Source organism: Zalophus californianus, chromosome 4 (genome assembly GCF_009762305.2).
Source record: "Zalophus californianus isolate mZalCal1 chromosome 4, mZalCal1.pri.v2, whole genome shotgun sequence".
Taxonomy (NCBI): domain Eukaryota; kingdom Metazoa; phylum Chordata; class Mammalia; order Carnivora; family Otariidae; genus Zalophus; species Zalophus californianus.
The window spans coordinates 153,904,200-153,917,861 of NC_045598.1; the positions used below are offsets into that span (position 1 = coordinate 153,904,200).

At 34.1% G+C, this 13,662-nt stretch overlaps 1 protein-coding gene across 5 annotated transcripts in view; it reads left to right on the forward strand.

Annotated features, from left to right (window-relative positions):
- Positions 1-13,662, forward strand: part of VPS13B (vacuolar protein sorting 13 homolog B) — a 752,513-nt gene that overhangs the window by 224,028 nt on the left and 514,823 nt on the right. For all 5 annotated transcript variants that reach the window (XM_027594446.2, XM_027594522.2, XM_027594594.1 and 2 more), the window contains exons 18-19: positions 3,184-3,318; positions 4,080-4,253. In XM_027594446.2, coding sequence (XP_027450247.2) covers positions 3,184-3,318; positions 4,080-4,253 — 309 coding nt within the window. The remainder of the gene's footprint in view (positions 1-3,183; positions 3,319-4,079; positions 4,254-13,662) is intronic.

The following is a 13,662-nucleotide window of genomic DNA, read 5'->3' on the forward strand; positions in this document are numbered from 1 at the left end:
GTTCGTGCCCCACATTGGTGTAGAGATTACTTAAATAAATAAACTTAAAAAAATTTTAAAAAGCACTTTTTTTTTTTTTAAAGAACGTGTGCAGGTTCACAGTAAAATTGAGGGGAAGTTGGTTCCCATATATGCCATGACCCACACATGCACAGCTACCCCAATATCAGCATCTCCCACCAGAGTGGCTTTTATTACAATGGATGAACATACACTCACATACTATAATCACCCAAAGTTCATAGTTTAAATTAACAAGTTTTTTTTTTTTTTTACTAGCAACTTTTCTCCATTGTTGAAGTCCATCAAGAGATATCTATATTTTTTTTAAATCTCGGCTTATGGCATTTAAAACATTTCTTTATAAAAAAGCCTTTATGGTGAAATTATGCATAATGATGTTTTAGTTATATTTTTCAAGATTTTATTTATTTGAGAGAGAGGGACACAAAGATAGCAACAGAGGGCACAAGCGAGCACAAGTGGGGAGGAGAGGGAGAAGCAGGCTGCCCACTGAGCAGGGAGCCCAACGTGGGGCTTGATCCTAGGATGCTGGGATCATGACCTGAGCAGAAGGCAGGTACTTAACCGACTGAGCCACCCAGGTGCCCTGATGTTTTAGTAATTAAAACAAGTTTTAAAATACTTAAGAAATGTAATCATAAAAATGTAAACTAAACTTGCGAGAGTCAAAAACGAGATGCTTTGTATGTATATGTATATAATATTCTTACCAGAAGAGGTTCCAGGCAACCTTTTCTGATAAGAATATTATATATGACATGCATTAGATGTTAACAAAGATCGATCATTTGTCAGGGCGCTTGGTTCACTCAGCCAGATGAGTATGCTACTCTTGATCTAGGATGGTGAGTTCGAGCCCCACGTAGGGTGTAGAGATTACTTACATAAATAAACATTAAAAAAAGATCTACCATTTGTGATTCAAGATAGAGTCCTAAATGTTGTAAACTATACAAGAAGTAGTGTTATAAAATAATTTAGAAACAAAGCTATTTTGGCCTATTTATATTCTTTTGCATTTACATCTACCAGAAACCAATTGTTTTCATTCTGAACAACATCAACAACCCTTGAAAGAATCTTTCAGTAGTAGCTCTTGTCTGCTGACCTCTATTTAGGTTTTATATATTTTTTGAAAAATTGGCAGAAAATGAAAATCTCACTGTGGGGCTTGAGGCCTGGTGGGGGGAAGGTATCATTCCATTTTATATTCTTCTTATCACCTAACATAATAATTAGAGCAGGGTAAATTATCCAGTGATTATAACTTCCTATAACTGCAGTAGATGTTAAATATGTAGGGTTGCTCAGTTTTCTTTCTTACAGGGAGGATTGTGATCTGGTCTTGTCACTTTCTGACTTAAGACTTGGCAAAACCCTACTTCTCTAGGTATTGGTTTTCTCATATATAAAATGGAATAGTAATGGTCACCTTGGGGTTTTGTTTTCTTTTGGAGATAAATAAAATAATAAACTAGACCCTAGCGATTGACAGTAAGTGCTCACTGAATGTTGGGTGCTGTGATAAGTAGTACTACCATTAAAACTGTTACTACTCTGACTATGTTTATGTAAATATTGTCATCATTTAATTTTATGAGATACTGCTTTAGATTTTTGAGTCATGGATTTGAGGATCTGATAAAAATCTAATTATCAGCATAAAATATTGTACAAATACACAACATTTTAGACTCTTGCTCTGGGGATAATAGGTACCACTTCAAATGGAAACAACAGAGGTAGTGAATATTGGAAAATAGCAACCAATCAATACACATTTATGTAATGACCACATAGAAATTAGTAAATTAATAGGCCCTTCTGAAGTGAGCGTTAGTATGCGAGAGGGTGTTTCTTAAAATGATGTTTTTTTTTTAATCATTTACAAATCACATAGTGTGTTGGCTAAACTGCAGATTCCTGGGCCACACCTCATGAAGATGCTTGGAGGATTATGGGACTTCTTGAACATACTAAAATTGGGATGGACGATTTCAGAGTAATGTTTAACGTATCCGTCATAGAAAGTTTATGGTTTTCTTAATTATTCATACATGTTCTACTTAGAGTTTCGGATATGAAGGATAGTATATATTTGATCAAAATGTGGAATGTGGAAGAGAAGGGAAGTTATGTTGGTGGATGTTGGTGAATATAGACAAAATGAATGGTAAAGTCTTCTCTATCAAATTGTATTAAACGCCCTAGTTCTTTTACTACTGTAGGACTTTGAGCAAAATTTAACTAAACTCCTACAATCTAATGTATCTTAATCTGGAAATGAGGATAATAAACATTTTTATTACAGCCCCATTGAGAGGATTGAATGAGATAACATGTGTAACACAGAATAAGTCCTCGGTAAATGTTAGTTGATTAGAGTTCTTCATCATTATCATTTTAGTGGTTTGCAATATTGTCATTCTTAAGGTTCCCCTGCCTGTTTAATTCTCACCTACTGTTCAGGGCCAAAATGAGTTTCTCCTTTTTGAATTAAGTTTTCCCTACCATTTATTTCATGGTAATTATTATAATAATAATTCTGTGCTTCAATGTCCTTCAGCAAGTAGCATATAGTAGAGATGTTAATATCTACTTTTTTGTTAATTGATATAGAATACCATTGATTTCTTTTATCTGCACATGGTATTTCAGTTTTGCTTATAGGCTATTTTATTTTAACTTAGGAACTGTCTTGTTTCTCTCTCCGTATTCTACCTGATCAAGCTATTTTGGGGAGTCTGTTTACTCAGAAAGTTTCCTGTTTAAATTAAATGTCTCTGTCTAAATGAAACTCAATTTATAAGTTAAATTTGTTTCAAAAATAAGTATCTTACTCTGCATTTTAAAACTATGATTTTTTAAAAGTTTTCCTGTTTTTTAAACAAATACTTGTTTTAAAATATTTACTTATATTTCTTGAGCTTGACTAATCAAAAGCTGACTGCATAAGTATAGTTATGAGAGTTCAGACTATTTATTTTAAAATTGCATCCTTTCACCTCCTAAATGCTAAACTATGAAACCTAACACAAATACTGTAAGAACATCTGAGGCAGATAATTAAAGTATAATTAAGTTTAAATGCCTTGGTGAAGGAGTATAAAAATTATTTAAATTCAATCGGCTAGTACATTTGCAGTTTTCTTTTATTAGGTGTGAAATCTAAGAATCCCCTGCCAACTCTTGAGGGCTCAATCCAGAATGTTGAATTGAAGTACTGCAGCACATCATTGGTCAAATGTGCCTCTGGGACCATGGGATCAATAAAAATTTGTGCCAAAGCCCCAGGTATGTGCAGCTGGACCGTGTAAAACTTTATTGCCTGTATAGGAGAATTGGCCTTGCATTTTACAAGGAGCGTTACTGAAACAAGAATTTGCTCATTGTTCCTATGAATCAGAGGTTTTAAATTTTTTTTTATTTTTACTCTAAAATTTTTTTTATTTGTGCCAGGATGATACTTCTTTAATAAATTAATTTTTATTTAAGGAAAAAATCTGCATAGTTATGAGAATGGTTATGAGGGAGAACAATTAAAAGTTTACTCTTATACTTTTGGGGGGAAATAGGAAGTATAGATATATATGACACTTAAAATTTAAATTAAAATGTTAGTATAATAAGCAGATAACACAACTGTTTTTCAATTCTTGTAATTGACTTCACCTTCCTGCCAATACTTTATTTCATACTATTTTCCATAAACACTTGTAATTTAAGTGTTTTCCGTGCATCCTAAATTTCTAGGTAAATTTAAAGAGGTACAGATTTTGTGGAATATTTAGAATATAGTATGTTCAAGTTCTTTTCCTTTTACAATCTCATCTGAAAATGTTCTGCATTCATTAGCTAAATATTAAGACTTAATTTGTTAAGAGTTAAAAGTGCTTTTAATTTTATCAGTCATACTTTTTAGAATATAAATGTACAGCTAAAATGACCAAATATAACTGAAGTATTATATTATGATAATATATTTTAAGATCAGGCATCCTCAAGCTACTCCAATATTTTTTTATAAGAATTTTTTCATTAATGTTTCTCTTTAGGTGATAGTGGAAAAGAGAAGTTGATTCCGTTGCTTCAGGGTCCTTCTGACACTAAAGACCTTCATAGCAGCAAGTGGCTCAATGAGAGTAGAAGGCCAGAATCTCTCTTAGCTCCGGATTTGATAGCCTTCACAGTCCAAGTTCCACAGTATATGGACTACTGCCATAATTCCGGTGAGTACAAATTTATCATTATTCACTTACTTTGCATTTTCTTTTCCATTAAAGCTTTTAAAAAGGACTTTTTTTTTAAACCAGTTTGTGTCCATTGGGATACTCTCTAAAGTTGTGCTCTTTGAAACTTCAAGTGAAGTGTTTTTGTATCATTTTTGATAAGTGATGTGTTTATAAACAGTAATGATTTTATTTTATATGAGAAATAATTCAGTTGTCAGTATAACAATCTTATATTCATATCTACTAAATCCAACTGAGTTTTAAAACCTACCATATCATGTAATAGGTAGAAAAGAGTAAAGGAAATTTAAAACTTTGGAAAGAGAAAATACTTTTCCTTGGGATAGTAGCACTTTGTGACCCATCATTTGCCATATTAAAATTGAGTATTTGAGCCTTCTCTAGTTTTGCAGAAAGGAAGAAATGTTGATAGTGGAACCAAGAAAAAAAATCTCAGAGGTCAAGATCCTATTTCTTAGAGTTATTTTTCTAGTAGTATTTTGCCTAGAATCTCGTTCATTTTATTCAACACCGAAATAGCAAAGCCACACCTCTTGTGTTGAGAGGAGATACCAGGAGGATCAGTAAACACTGGGATAAAAAAAGATATGCTAAGTAGAGACCATTATCAGCCAATGGTTCGATTAGTCACTATATGGTTAGTAAAGGCAAAGTGGTAAAAGACTCTAGAAATAAGATTGCTATATACAGATTTCTTAAAAGTGTGAAGAGTGCCATTTTTTTAAAGAAATTAAATGGCTAGTAAGGAAGTGCTCTCAAATAGTTGCCTAAAAGTAGAGCTCTCTTAATATTTAACAAGTATTATAACTTACAGAAAATGTTAAGCATCACTGCACTAGGTTCAAAGGGGGAAACCATGAAAAACTTTGTAATTAATTTACCAGACAGTAGATGGAGGTGAATATTTGAAGCAGTGCACAAGGAGATGAAAAACACTTGAAGGATGAATTTTGTTACAGTAGCATTTGCAGCTGAAAGGCATGCACATTAGAAACTAGAAATTAGTATTTGAAATGTGAGCCTTAGGATCCTCTGTCAACATGCTTCTGAAGACAATACTCCTCAAAAGGAAGTTTCAGCCTGGTGAGAATTGGTAGGGAACTCAAAGGAAAATGTGAGGATGAGGCCAAACCCAAACTAAGACTGTGCATATGGATGAAAGATTCTATTTTTTAAGGCAGGGACTGGTAAACATTTTAATAAAGAACCAGATAACTAATATTTTAGGGTTTGTGGGCCATATTGTCTCTATTAGCTATTGAGTTCAGCTAGTATAGCACAAAAATAGCTATAGATAAAATGCAAATGAATGGATAGGATTGTATTTCAATAAAACTTTATTCACAAAAACAAGAAGTGGGCCAGATTTATTCTATGTCATTTACTTATGTTTTAGGGAGAAGGTATTGGTGGTTAAATAAATATTATGCTTTTTAAAAATGCCTATTTTAATCATGTTCCTTAAATATGCTGTTTGGTAAACTTCTTTATATAATTCCATATAGTGGTTTTTAAAAAGAGATTTTATTTATTTATTTATTTATTTATCCATTTATTCATTTATTTATTTGACAGAGGTGGGGAGGGGGTGAGGGAGAGGGAGAGAGAGAATCTCAAGTAGACTCCACACTGAGGGCAGAGCCCAGTGCAGGGCTCGATCTCACAGCCCTGAGATCATCAACTGAGCTGAAATCAAGACTCAGATGCTTAACTGACTGAGCCACTGAGGCACCCCTCTATTTGGTAGTTTTGATAGGTTTTGTTTTCAAATCATCACATCATTAAAATGTTATTAAAATGATCAGACCATCCAGTTAGAATTGTGGTACCTAAGAAGGGACTAAGTTTATTTGAATTTACCACATATTAAAGGACCTCCCCATTTTTTGTTTTGCCATGTACACAGAATTAATCAGTCGAGTTTATAATCTGATCTTTCTCATAACAATATTTCATGTCACTTTTTGTGATTTATTTATTTTTTTAAAGATTTTATTTATTTGAGAGAAAGAATGAGAGAGAGAGAGAGAGAGAGAGAGAGAGAGAGAGAGCACAAGAGGGGGGAGGGTCAGAGGGAGAAGCAGACTCCCTGCTAAGCAGGGAGCCCGATGCGGGACTCGATCCTGGGACTCCAGGATCATGCCCCGAGCCGAAGGCAGTCGCTCAACCAACTGCGCCACCCAGGCGCCCACTTTTTGTGATTTAAATGCATGTTTAGGGTCACAAAAATGTAATTTGCATTTCTAACCTTTTATTTCGGCCTAAAAGTAAACTGCTATTAAAAAATTATGATATTTTTAGAGTAAAGTTTTATGCTTTTTCTTGCTGTAAGAAAATTTACCTATTCTTCAAAATCATTGTTATGTTTAGTGATACATTTTTGGATTTGTGTGTAAAATTTTAATGTGATTATTTGATGCTTTGAAATTATTTCTTTGGGTATGTTTTAATCCTAAAATGAAATATGTTTTTACTTAAATACATTCACGTACTTAATGTAGGGCACTTTTAAATTTAAATTTTCCATCCACCTTGGAACTGCCACCCACATTCACGGCTTAGGTATTCATGATATGGTATTTATGATATGGTTATGAGAAGGCTTATAAGTATTATTTTTTAAAGCCAGTTTTAAAATAATATTGATTAATCTTATGTTCTTGTAACAAGATTTAAATTAGAGATGTATATGTGTGTCTATATATGTATAACTCAGGAGTAGACAAATCATAAGTAAATAAATTTTAAATGAGGAAGTAATTTATTAACAATCCTTTAAGACTTTACTGAAATACCACCCTTTCAGCAAGTACTTACATGGCCATTGCATACAAATTTTTTTTCTCTCTTAAAAACAGGTGCATGTACACACATGCACACACGTTGACACATACTTCTTATTTTTCTAGTCTTCACTTAGTACTTATCAGTTTTATCATAATATATATATACTGCTGATTTATCTTAAGTTTTTTAGTCTTGCTCTTAGAATTTATGCTTCATTTAAGTAGGAATTTTTGTCTGTTTTGTTACTGTATTCCTAGTGTCTAGAACAATATCCTGTATACAAATATTCAATGAATGAATGAATAAGTTGGCTGTCACAAATATTCAATGAATGAATGAATAAGTAAGTGATGATTACATTTACTTTTATTTGATTTTTGAGGTTGGAGCACTTAAGGGAAATGACACAGAGCCAGAAGTTGTTCCTAAGTTTCTTAAAAAAAGATTCTGGGTAGTTAAATCCTTCTAGTTGAACAGTTAAAGGGAAACACAAGTATCCTTGCTGTCTGTTTCACAAACAGATGTCCAGGTGAGGTTGTTAATGAACTTTCCCATGGGTTTATAGAATTTGAATGAGAAGGATTTGCATATAGAGTAATGAGTGATCAGCCAAATGATGTGAGACAAATTGTGTATTTTAGTGGTGTCTGGTGATCATTCTAAGTGGCTTCTGAATATAAAGTGTGGAAGACAACTGCCTTTATTCACACACTCCCAAATTGAAGGTGGGGGATTAAAACTAGGGGCCAGAAAATGTTTTGGATGTATTGCAGAAGTCAGGAAGTAAGTTTTGAGAGAAGTTAGGATAAAGAGGGCAGAGGTTTTTTTTTTTTTTTTTTTTTAAGTAATCTCTGTACCCAGCGTGGGGGTTGAACTTAGGACCTGGAGATGGAGACTGATCCTCTTCCAACTGAGCCAGCCAGGTACTCTGAGGCAGAGTTTTTTGATTCTGATTTCAGGGTGTGAGGGAATGGATAGCTTTATTAATGGGAATTAGGTATTAATAAGAAATATGCTCTCCCTCTGCCCCTCCCCGGCTCCTGCACACATGCTCTCGCACTCTCTCTCTCTCTCAGAATAAATAAACATTAAAAAAACAAAACAAAACAGCTACAGCATTGCTTTGTTTTTGAAGCCTCAGCAACTCCCTTTGCACTCCGCACCCCCCCCCCCGCCCCCATTGCCTTCTCTACTTGACTGTAATTGCAGTGAAATAGCTGAAGGTTCTTGTGGGAGTCCAGTGTGTCAGCCCACATTCTATATTCATTGTTACTATTCATGGGAACCACTTAATGACGCTTCTATTTTTTTTTTTTTAAGATTTATTTATTTTAGAGAGAACGTGCTAGCAGTGTGGGGGGAGGGGCAGAAGGAGAAGGAGAGAATCTCCAGCAGACTCATCACTGAGCACAGAGCCCCATGTGGGGCTCAGTCCCAGGACCTGAGGTCATGACCTGAGCTGAAATCAAGAGTCAGTTTCTTAACTGACTGAGTCACCCAGGAGCCCTATGACGCTTCTGTATTTTACATTTGTGTAGATATTAGGAATCAAATAGAGAAATAAGATGCTTCTTTGGCTCCTTCAGAGGTAGAAGCACTTGCTGACTATAATTGTTGTATGTAAAATATTTTAAGATGGAGTCTAAACATCTTTTCCCTTTTAAATATAGACTGGCTCTTCTTCATATGCTATATTTTGCCTATGGTTTAGAGCAGGTTCTGCTTGTTAAAAAGGTCTAAGTCCTTGTTAATTTATGTATTAATGTCTAAATAAATTTTGATGTATCTGCTATTTAAGAATATAAAATGATTACAAAGTACTACATAAATTTAGAATCAAAGGAACTTAGAGGTCTTCCATTTCAATTTCTAAGCCAATGTTAGGACTTTTTAAAATGTGTCTCCTTCTCTCTGCGTGCTCTAGATCTCTTGGCCTTCTTTCAGTTTCTCACTGGTGATTATGCTTTTGCATATGCTATTTTTCGTGTGTGGGATTCTCACAATTATCCTTACCTTTTCACTTTATACCTGCTTAATTCCAGCTCAGTCTTAAGATCATAGCTTAACTACTACCTCTTCAAGGAAGCCTTCCCTGATACTCTTTACCCTACTCCCCACCACCCAATTTGATTAAGTAGCTCTGTTACATTCATTTCTATAGTTCATTATACTTTGATAGCACTTAATGACAGTGTGTATTTACATAGTTGGGTGATTTGAATGCTGTCTGTCTTTACTGCTTAACAGTGAGTTGCATGAGGGCAGAGGTAGTTACTGGTTGCTTGTCACTTTATCTCCAGGACTTAACATTGCCTGACACAGGGAATGTTTTGAGAAATCATTTGTTGAATGAATGAAGAAATAAACGTTTGTGGCAGATGGTCAAGGGTATGGACATATTTGATAAGTAGTAAGTCATTAATAAGTGTTAATAGCCTTCCCCTTTCTCTCCTTATGTTTCTCCCTCCTCTTTTTCTCTTTATGTACGTATCTGTTGCAGGAGAGAATATCTACCGGGATCTTTTTTTTTGTTAGACAGCTCTAATTACTTACTGTTAGATCCTCTGTTTGTTGAACTGTAACTTCCATTTCTTGGTTTGGTTTTAGTCTCATAAATGACATGAAATAATATATCAGCCCTAAATATACCTGACAAAACTTATTATCTTATTTTTCTTAACTTATTTCCCTCTCTCATTATTCATCATCTTTAATCTTTGGAATTTACCTACGGTCATATCCTTTCTGTTGAAACATTAGTCTTTCTTGGCCACCAGGTGTTAAGAGAGGAGTCTCTGTAGGTCTTTTGAGTTTTTGAATATCTTGTGAATGGTGGCACTAACTGCCCTTTGTTCTGGACTATGCAAGGATGTTTGTGTGGTCAACATCCTTGGAAGATAGATTTAGTGTCCCTCTGGAGCCAATGGAGGGTATGTTAACTGACCATTAAAAAAGAGTTGATTCTTCAACTCAGGGTTCATCTGTTATCCTGCATCACTCTTCATGTGCAGACATCCGTCTGTATACATCTTTGTTATGACCTCTGTGAAACTTGGGGGCAAAGGCAACTGATGCAAATGTGTTGATAGTCGTGCTGTTTGTGGTGCGATGAGTAGTAAAGTCCTTTGTCTCTGACTCAGGGTTCTCCTATCTTCTACATCATTCATAGGTGTGGTAGGGTAAAATCTTCGGCTCACAATTTTTGACACCAGAACAATGTAGTTTCTTGGTTCTCCTTGCTGAACCACCTACATCTCTCTCCTCAACTATGGTACTCCCTCCTTATCTCCAACACCCCCAGTGGATGTCTGGAACTGCAGATAGTATTAAATCCTGTATATACTATGTGTTTACATATACATACATGTATAATTAAGTTTGAGTTCTAAATTAGGCATAGTAAGAGATTAACAACAATAACTAATAATAAAATAGAACAGTTATACAATATACTATAATAAAAATGTTATAAATATGGTCTTGCTCTCAAAATAGCTTATTGTAATTTGCTCATCCTTCTTGTGATGAAGAGATGATAAAATGCCTGTGTGATGAGATGAAGTGAGGGGAATGATGGCATTGTGATATCAGGCTACTGTTGACACTCTGAGGATATGTCAGAGGAGGACCATCTGCAACTGTGCTTGACCATGGAAAGTACCTGCAGATAAGGGAGGACTTACTGTACGTTTTTTTTTCCTTTTGTACCTTAAATATAGGTCAATCCTGAGAATTTGTTACTGGTTTTCTTTCTACTTGTGTGATGTAATCAACACTACTGTTTTTGGCAACCAACCATATGTTTATATCTCTCCCATTTATTTTGTTTTGAAATCCAGACTCGAAATTTCAGCCACCTCTTGACCATTTCCTTGTGGATATTTTAATGGTGCCTAACACATTTAAAACTAAACTCAATGTAATCCTCCCACCCCATTTCATACACCATTATTCACTATTTCAATTAATGGCACTACTTCCCTCTTAATGCTGTAAATTTCAGCACTAGTTCAATTGTTCCTTCCTTCTCCCCTGCATATGGTAGATGTTCCATAAAAGTTTTTTTTAAACTTAATAGTCCAGTCTAAACATAATAAATTCATTTTAGTCATTTCCCATATGATGTGTTCAGATTCATTGCTATACTGATTACTTCCACTACTTGTTTGAAAATGTGTCTCAAAATTTAACACAGTCCTCCACATAGCACAGAGTAGGGTGTATTTTCCAGATTTGTGTAGTGGACTTCTACTTAGTTACTATTTGTTTTGACCTTATGGCCACTGGAAACAAGAATTATTTTTCACATAAACTACTCTTAAGACAGTTTTCCATATTTCATCTATCTGTATTAGTTTATGAATTTACATGAAGAACTTCACACTGTGAAATTTCATCTAATTGATTTTGGCCCACCATTAATAAGGAAGATATCTTTGAAAATATCTGTTTGACTGTAGTTACTTGTACAAGTAGGTTGAACGTACTATTTTTGCTTTTATAATAAAATGCAAAATAACTATTTCTTCCTAAGATTAGAAAATTAGAATTATGTGATTTGATGTTTTTTAAAAATAATGAAAAACAAGTGTTCCTCTTAAAATGGCATTTAAATAAAATAGTTTAAGCCAGTCTTCCCAGTCCCCAGTGTAATCTGTTTGAGAAATAAATATATAGTTTTTAACTTTGCTAGTTTATCATATATTAAAAGTTATTTTTTATTTTATCCATTAAATATAGGCAACTTTTGATCACTGTTATTGGGAAGGAAAGTCACAATTATGACTCTCATCTCTGGAAATTCAGTTAAATTGGGGGGTAGTTCTCTTTCTTGATTAAAACATACCAGCAAATGTACACAATCTTATTTCACCATTCAAGTTGGTTGGTTAGAATGTGAATTGCTAAGGAGTTTCTAAAATGGAGTCAGTACTTTAGATTGTAAATTTTAATTTATGGGGAATGTTTTTTGTTCCAAAAAATTCTCCTTATAATGTAGAATTAAGTGAATTGCCTTGAAGTTAATGTTTTTAGTATTTTTGACAGGACACATGAGTAAGAATGCTTATATATTGTAGCAATTAAAGACAATTCACATTTGTGGTTTGGGCATAAATGTGTAAAAATTATACCCATCTATCTTATTACATTTCCTCTCTCCTCCCCAAGGACTTTACTATGTACTTTATCTGTAATTGTTGCCAGTTTTCTATCATGTTCCCACTGGGCTTCTGGTGCAAAAAATCTTATCCTCTTGATGACAGAGCTTGCCTGAATGATTTCATGCTCCTAGCATTTTTCTTCACGGGAATTAGGGGCAAAATGTAACTACAGCTGAACAGAACGTCTATTTTTGTAATTTTGGAGTTTAGGCTCTGTTATTGGAACTAAATGAAGAGATGCAGGTGTTCTCCAGTCCAAGCCCTTTGGGAGTTTTGATGGTAGATGCTTGAAAAGAAAATGCATGTGTTTCCAGAGTCAAACAGCAGCTGTGAGACAAGGATTTATGTTTTTCTCAGAACTTTGGGATTTCAAAATGTTACATTTAATCACAAGCACAGAAAGGGGAGCAAATGTTAAAGATGTTACGCATAAAAGTAAGTTTACTGATCTCTTTACCATACGAACTAGTTGTGGGAATATAGGAGCAAAGTGATTTTTAATCATAATATAAACAGTTTCTAAAGGATTATGATAGTTACCAGGACATAGCCTTTTGAGAATGTTGCATTTGTAGCATTGAGAACTTTTTTAATCCTACTAATTACTTAAGTTTTCTTTTTCCTTTTAGACATTCATGCATACACACAATGAAAGGTTTGGCACAGTATTTGCCAAATGAGTTTTGACTATAATTATTTTTGGAAAAGTTCAAGTAATATCTTGTAATAACACAATGTTTTCAAGTAGAAGTATACATTTCTGTCTCAGGTAATAACCAAGGGAATTTACAGATATATTTAAAACATACCTATATTAAAGCTGATATGCATTGAAAAGTATTAATTACTCTGTCTAGAAAGTACCCTGTATTAATCATGTTTTCCTTTAAAACTTAAAGGTTTTCTCTTGGGTCTTCTCATTTCCTACCTTGTTCTCTACACCCAACCGATCCCTATTCACTTAGAATTTTTCTTCAAGTTCTATAAACCTGTGTATGTGCAGTTTTGAAGCTAGGAGTGAATCCTTTACCTTGTCCCAGAATCTAACCTTCCTGATTGAAATATCTTCTGGATGCCATGATGCTAGAAGTCAAGAACAGGCTCAATGGCAACAGGAAATTACTTTGCTCCTTTGAAAGGTCCCAGATTCTGGAGGGAAGCCAAGGGGAGATATCCCTTGAGACTTGTGGGTGACCAGTTGTTTCCTTCATTTATAGCACAAGGTCAAAATTTTGCATTCTTTACTGCCTCTATAATAAAAAACTGGCATTCAAAGTAAATAAGTAGTAGTTTCATTTGTACTAATAAATATAAGAAGTGTTTCAGGTTGCAATGGACTTCAAGTGAGTGTTACCAAAAATGTGTAATGTTTTGTATATGTTTATATGGATCAAAAAGATACCATTATTACTGCAGTTTATATTTTAGAAAATGAT